This window comes from Parasteatoda tepidariorum, chromosome 7 (assembly GCF_043381705.1).
Source record: "Parasteatoda tepidariorum isolate YZ-2023 chromosome 7, CAS_Ptep_4.0, whole genome shotgun sequence".
Taxonomy (NCBI): domain Eukaryota; kingdom Metazoa; phylum Arthropoda; class Arachnida; order Araneae; family Theridiidae; genus Parasteatoda; species Parasteatoda tepidariorum.
This window is the reverse complement of record NC_092210.1, coordinates 63,911,112-63,918,683: the sequence shown is the minus strand read 5'-3', so window position 1 is coordinate 63,918,683 and position 7,572 is coordinate 63,911,112. Positions and strand designations below refer to the sequence as shown.

Below are 7,572 nucleotides of genomic sequence, written 5' to 3'. Positions count from 1 at the left end.
GAGAGAGAGAGAGAGAGAGAGAGAGAGAGAGAGAGAGAGAGAGAGAGAGAGAGAGAGAGAGAGAGAGAGAGAGAGAGAGAGAGAGAGAGAGAGAGAGAGAGAGAGAGAGAGAGAGAGAGAGAGAGAGAGAGATATATATATAGAGAGAGAGAGAGAGAGAGAGAGAGAGAGAGAGAGAGAGAGAGAGAGATAACATAATAAATAAATACAAAAAGGAACACGAAGAAAATTAAGAAAAACAATAAGTTTCATTTATTGCGCATAACCTGCGAGTAAATAGAACTCATAAAATAAGTTCAAAATGAAGATAAAACAAAGCAAAATTGCAGATTAATGAAAAAAGAGGGGAAAAGAGAAATAATAATAAAAATAACAAAAACTGGGGGAAAAAATCCGAAAAAAAGGATAGAATTCTTTTTTAAAAATCCGGAAAACAAAAGATATAATCTTTTCATCAGTCCACACGATTATATCCGCAAAAAAGAGTGCTTTGTAATATTGCATCAATATAGCCTAAGCAAAAAATATATCAATACAATAGTGTGAGGAGAACTCAGAAAATTTGTGCAAAAATTACAACAAATAAAATAGAATACAATAAGTAAAATTAACACGTAAAAACAGAAAATAAAATGTAAAGAAAAACAGAATAAAACATAATCTATTAAGCGACTAGCGAAATCAAATGAACTTACATGAACGGGAAATTTTTCAAGAATGACTTAAAATATTTTCGTAACATGATTGCCAGATTGCAAAATATGAAAACAAAAGCGCAAATTGAGATAGAGGCGTAACTAGAAGAGTTTTGTTTTAAAGAGCGTTCTTACTGCATTACTGAAGTGCGTTTGATTTGTTAGTTACCAAGGATGGGCCCGAAAATGGATGTGCGCAGGGTAATATTATACTGGATAATTTAAAGAAGTTGATTATAAATAATTTTAGAAAATAAATATTTATTTAAGAAAAAAAAATTTAAAATAGAAAAGAGAAAGAAACATGAATTGCCTGTTTTGCACATAATTTTAGCCACGGATTTGCCCGAAATGGATTTCTTAATTTCTTAAATAAGTGGAATAAATTTCTTTGTTAATTTATACAATTTTTCCATATGCAAATCCATTTCGGGCAAATCCGTGGCTAAAATTATTTACTAAAAATATTTCTTTGCTAATTTATATCATTTTTTCATGTGCAAATCCATGTGAAATAACATACTTCTAAATTTATAAAATTATTCTCTAAGAATTTTTTGAGAACTATCAAAAAATGTGTGAATGTAGAAGTGTTTCTATTATTTCGTCCAACCCCTCTATATATACTATAGATCAAAAATTCCCTTTTAAGAGGAGCTGGATGCATGGCGCTGTTTTCTAGAGAGAAAATACTTTTCCCAGCTGAGCTTATTTAAGAAAATGATATATTTCATTAATCAGACATATAAACTAGTTTCTGATAATTCAACTTATTTTCCTAAATAATTTCCGTAATAACTTGTCAGGATTCGATAAGGTTATTTTTTTCTCTTTAGATAACAATTCCGGCATGCGTAAAAAATGCATTTTAAAATGTTGATTTTTTGTGTCTTCCTTTTTCGCAAAGACTTATTAAAAGTAATGATTATGGAACACTTTATTAACTTAAATCAACCTTGAAAATAGCTTGCATTCTGCTAACATGTTAGCTGATAAAAATACTTGCATGCTGTTTTCGTTAAAATTAATTTTATAACCCTCACATTTTCCACTTAGAAGCCTTCGAACTTCTTATTTAAAAGTATTTACTGAATGTTTGCGTATATTTGTGTAAAGGATGCGCATTTACTTACGTTGCTATACTGACACCTCTCTCGCTACAAAATCCTCGGACGCAATCATCCGCATAACCAGTCTCGCCTACCTTGATTGTCCCAAACGTGTCAGAATGGCAGTTACCTAAAATAAAATTGAAATTACAATGCTTATAAAGAGAAACCGAAATCTAGGCAGAACAGAGTGATATAGCAGCTAATTTCTACAATAATTAAATAACCAAATGAGCTTCAAAGTTACATTTATTAATTATACATTATCTGGTTTTTAGAGTTATATTTTTTATGACTACACATTTAGTAAAAAATACAGAACTGAAAGACAATTTTAAACGACTGAAGGGTTTTTATGCCATACTTTAAGGTATCGTGATAAATTATCACATTTTACCAAATTTCCCACTTTTGACATTATATTTTAAAACAATATTTTATCGTTAGTTTTACCAAAATCATCACCAAAGCGCGCCGGTAAAAATTACCGCACATTTATTCCCATGGAATCAGAAACATGGTAAATTTTATCATATTCGGGTAGTTCAGTCCAAATGTTTTTCTCAGTGTCTAAATACAATTACAATTATTAAAAAAATAGTTTAATCAGTCAGTGCGTAATGTATTTCCTAAAATTATATGTTGAGACCATTTATTCAAATCAAGTAAATTAGCTTTTAAGATATTTTATTTAAAAGTTGATGAAATGATGAGAAAAATCATTTTTAGTTTTTAGTTTAAGTAAACGAGTCCTGCTATGTTGCCCTAAGAGGAAATGCTGTATTTCTAAATTATCATGATTTCGCCTCTAACCGAGGTAGAAGCGAAATTCAAATAGTTTTAAAGTGATCAAAGTAATTCCATGTAAAATTTTATTCCATGTAAAAGTGTTAAGTTTGCTTTAGCTATAATGGTCTAAAACGAATTTCGACATTTTAAAAATTGTATATGTTTTCACCATCTAAATTCATTTTTAAATTCATTTGTAGTTTAATATATAGTACATATAATTTAATTTAATTTTAATAATTTAACTACGTAAATTCAGCATTTGAAAAATTTTATTATTTTACTATAATCATATTTTGCGAAAAAAACAAACATTCTCAAACCTTCTTTTTTCTTTTAAGACATTAAAAAGCTATGCATTTAATGAATGATAGTAAAAAAAAGACATATATACCATCTGATGTGTCTAAAGGCTCAAAACCGACTGCACCTTCGCTGTTTTTGAAGAGTAATGTAATTCCTAGACAAAGCAGAATGATGGAGCACCGATACATAACTAAAAATAAAGTTAAAGTATTCCACATAAATTTGTTATTATGGAAAATATGGGTATAGTGATATTGAAAGTATCTTTTATTTAAATGATGGTTGCAAGAAATCGTTCCCGATCTGAATATCATAAGATAGCAAAAAGATGTAGTATGACAGTGCAAATATCTCTCTATATCCGGGGATTTGAGGAAATCGGTCCTGAACTTAACATTATAGGATAGCAAATATGGGTAATATGATAGTGAAAGTATTTTTCTTTTGTCACGTGATGGCAAGAAATTGATCTGAATATTGATCTGAATTGATTAGAAGAAATCGGTTCTGAACTTAACAGTATAGGATAGCAAATATGGGTAATATGATAGTGAAAGTATTTTTCTTTTGTCACGTGATGGCAAGAAATTGACCTGAATATTGATCTGAATTGATTAGAAGAAATCGGTCCTGAACTTAACAGTATAGGATAGCAAATATGGGTAATATGATAGTGAAAGTATTTTTCTTTTGTCACGTGATGGCAAGAAATTGATCTGAATATCATACATCAGCAAATCTTTCCTGATCAGGCGATTGCAAGGAATCAGTCTCGATCATAAGAGAAATTTTGTTATACTTACCATTGAAGATTACAGTGGCATTAGACTGACAAAAACTTTTGGAGAAATACTGTAAGCAACTGATTTGACTTAATGTTTGAATCCAAGTGAAACGCTCTTATGTGATCATTAGAAAATGCAAAATTCTGCTCCGCATGTCACTCAATATGCACTGCAAAAAACTTTGCTTGTAAAAAGAAACTAACTTATGTATTTCGCTAACCCTACGTGGAATCAGTTTGTCAAACATTATTTACTCGGTAAAATAATTTGAATATAAAAATATTCCTTCTGTGGAAGCAGTCAAAATCATCCTTGCTGCTTTCCTCCAAGAAAATCTCCTAGATTTCTATACAAAAAGTAATAAATTGAAAACTGCTTAAAACATTGGGAAACAGTTTTGAATAAATGAAGAAAGCATTGTTTGTGAACAAATGCTTTTTATGAATATGTACAACTTTTTCGGTTTCAAACTATTATTGCATTCAACTAATATTAAAGTAAAAGAGTATTATTTCTAACTAGTAACTGTAGTGCTGTATGAAATTAAAATCCAGTAACACATTAGTATTGACTGATTGATTCGGATTGCTTCACAATCTCTTTTTTTTCCTTGCTTTTCCATAAACAAGTTTTTAAATTAGAATTAAAATTTAATCAATTAAAAAATACTTAACATTTTTAATTGCAGATTTGATTTCATATGAAGCTTCCAATATGTAACTTAACATATGTAGCTTCCAATTCCACTTGAATAAAATTTAAATCTTATAATTTTAATCGGCTATCAATGCAATTTCAGACACGTACTTCCTTATTTAAATTCCTATTAAATTTTAGTTAACCTAAAAACTCGTTAAACATTTATAAAACCGAAACCAAACTGAAGCAACTGAAACCAAAGGGAATATTTAACAATGGTGCTATAAAGTAATTCTTAATATTGTTCTAGAATTTTAATAATATTTATTAACGTAAGCATACGTTGTCTGAATACAGTTCTACACAAACTTTATTATAGAAGTGAGTGTAACTTAATCGCCGTTCAATAATCGTAAAATAATTATTAGTCTTTATCATAAAATTTTACATAATAAGTTATTATTCTAGAATTTTCTTTTAATATTATATTCTTACTATAAAGTAATAATATATTCTTTTTATCAAGAAATCATACGATTACTTTATAATAAAGAAGCAAAACTTTCAATTTAAAGCTTTTAATTTAATAAAAGAATCAAAACCAAAAGCGTAATAATGCAATAGATGATGTTAAGAAGTGATGATAATTAAATATATCTAAAATCGTTAATAGGAATATCGTTATAGGATATATCGTTAATAGGAATAAAAATAGTTTAATAAGGAATAAAAAATTATATACGAAAAAATACCGCCGTAACTTTAATTAATTTATGGCTGCCAAATATCTTTTTTGTATGCAAAAAAATCATATGATATGATGAAAACAAAATGTATGTCCAATGAAAACACACAGAACGGCAATATTTTTTCACTGTAAACAATAAATATTAATTGAATTATGACTAGAATAAGCAATATAATATGATTAGTATACAGTAGTATGCAAAAGCAAAGCAAGAGCTTATTGAAAAAAATTTTTGAATCGATTTAGAATTTTACATTTATTTATAATGAAAATTGTCTTATAGTATTCATTAATAATTATTATCTGACCGTAACGTCTCCATCCAAGATGCAAATGCAATTGCTAAATCTGAACTAAGAGAAAAATCAATTCCAACGAAACGCATGATTTGTAAAAAAAAATGCAGATAGATCCACAACAAAAACTATAGCCAGGCTGAGCACCAATCATCACAGAGGCATGAAGATCGACAGTGAGGGCAGGAAGGTATATAGGAATTGTGAAAACTGCCCAGATGCACAGCTGACACCATGCCGCATCTTTGAGCGTCCAGCAATGAGTGCTAATCTGAAAGAAATAGGAGTCTTGCCGTCATTGATTGATCTTTATGAAGCAGAAGCAATAATTAAGACTCATGGAAACTAGAGCCCCTGAATTAGACAGGCCGACTCATCATCTATTTTTGCTCCAAAGAGCTAACATAAGCACAATACTAACATAACGTTAATTTGCAAACTTTTTTGCTCCAATATTACTTGATAGGTCAGCTCTGATAGTATAGGAGCCTTAATGGAAACATTTGATTCGGCTATGTCACAGACACGACAAAAAAATAATAATTATTATCACTTTTTATTTATAAAATAGACTCAAAATTAAAATATCAACAAGTCAGAATTTAAAAAAATGATTTTCGTAGTCTTGAATTATTTAAAGTGTATATTATTTAATAGTAGAAAATATAATTGCAGGACAAAAATCCTGAAAATGAAACTTTATTCAAAACTGCAGGCTACAATTAGAAAAACTTTAGGCATATTCAATAAAAACTACGACTTGTGGTTGGAAAAAAAAAGGTTCTTCAAAACTTATTTTTGAAATTTAAATGTTTTACTTTCATGTTTCAATTAACTTAATCATTTAAATTAGTATCACTTATTAGTAAATTTGTATCAGTACAAAAAATATACCAATTTGCAAAAAATAAATTCATTTTGTTTTTTGAAAAACCAATTCTTTAGACTTTATATATTTAAAACAACTAAACTTTGCACTCACCTAGCTATGAAAGAATATCGTGGAGTGGTTAATTTTCAATCAAAAATTGTCTGTGTTACATTTTTAGAGGCTTCAAACTTATATGAATGTTAGAGTTGCAAAAACTAATAAAAATAGTAGTAAAATAATTGTAATAAGTATTTGAGTCAACATTTGTATTTAATAATTTTTCAATATCCATACAATCTTTTTCAGTGCTTTGTAATATTGATCCAGATGGGATATGATTACACTATAGATTTACGATACTAAGATTAAGAAATAAAAAAAAAGCTCAAACATTTTGGCAAGGCTTTTGATGTTCTATAATAAGATATAAATCGATGAGCAGTATTGTAATAAAGCAATAATCGAAATGTAAGATAAAAAGTAAATATTGTCTAGCATAAAATGATGTAGATTAAAATGAACGAGGTATTACAAAACTAATAACACACAAACGCTTAAATACACGGGTAGAATTTGGATTCTAAAATTATGGTAAAATAACAGTCATATGGCAACAGTCTGTCTATCTAATTTACCGTAAATTTCATGGTAAAGAACATTTTTAGCTTTGACGGTTTTGAAACCGTATACAACTAGAATGGTTACAAAACCATAAATACAAAACTCGGTTTTTTAACCCTTCACAACTAGCATGGTTTCAAAACAGTAAAAAACAAATATACCTTGAGATTGGTCATAGGTTAGCAGCTTTTTGGTGCTGCAATCTATGCGTGAGTGAAACAATCGTATTCTAATAACCCAGAGTCACAAATTTGTGACCCTGGACTCTGGTAAACTCTTTATGTATAGAAGAGAATGTCGGATACATTGTAGTGTCAAAGCTGTTGCCGAATCCCAGTTCTGTCGGTTATAATACGGACAGATTAGTCCTCTCGGCTATAATGTGCACCAATCGGCAAGGTACTAAGTGGCTACATTAAGTAGATAAAATTCTGGTTACTAAACTGCATTTGGTGGAAACAGTTAATAAACGCTTTTTCTCATATTTATCAGTTCGAATACCATTTCTTTTACAGTTATTTGACTGTTTCGTTTGAATATGGCAAAATAACAATTAAATAAATTGTTATTTAACCATTTTTACCGAGAAATTTCTAAAATTGTTGTAATTTAAAACAATTTGCTTCTTAATATTTCGTATATTGCATAAATCGCTCTTTGTTTTGACTCTCAAAACCATAGATCACCATCATCAAGTTGCAAAATAATGTTAT

The 7,572-nt window shown here is 29.0% G+C and overlaps 2 protein-coding genes across 3 annotated transcripts in view; one reads left to right on the top strand and one right to left on the bottom strand.

Moving 5' to 3' along the window:
* LOC107452679 (uncharacterized) overlaps positions 1-6,488 on the bottom strand; it is an 18,254-nt gene extending 11,766 nt beyond the window's left edge. For both annotated transcript variants that reach the window (XM_016069237.3, XM_016069236.3), the window contains exons 1-3: positions 6,350-6,488; positions 2,988-3,089; positions 1,829-1,934 (exon numbers count right to left, since the gene is read on the bottom strand). In XM_016069237.3, coding sequence (XP_015924723.1) covers positions 1,829-1,934; positions 2,988-3,087 — 206 coding nt within the window. In that variant the 5' untranslated portion in view covers positions 3,088-3,089; positions 6,350-6,488. The remainder of the gene's footprint in view (positions 1-1,828; positions 1,935-2,987; positions 3,090-6,349) is intronic.
* Positions 1-7,572, top strand: part of LOC107452671 (prohormone processing protease amontillado) — a 274,223-nt gene that overhangs the window by 87,789 nt on the left and 178,862 nt on the right. The gene's annotated exons all lie outside the window — the stretch shown is intronic.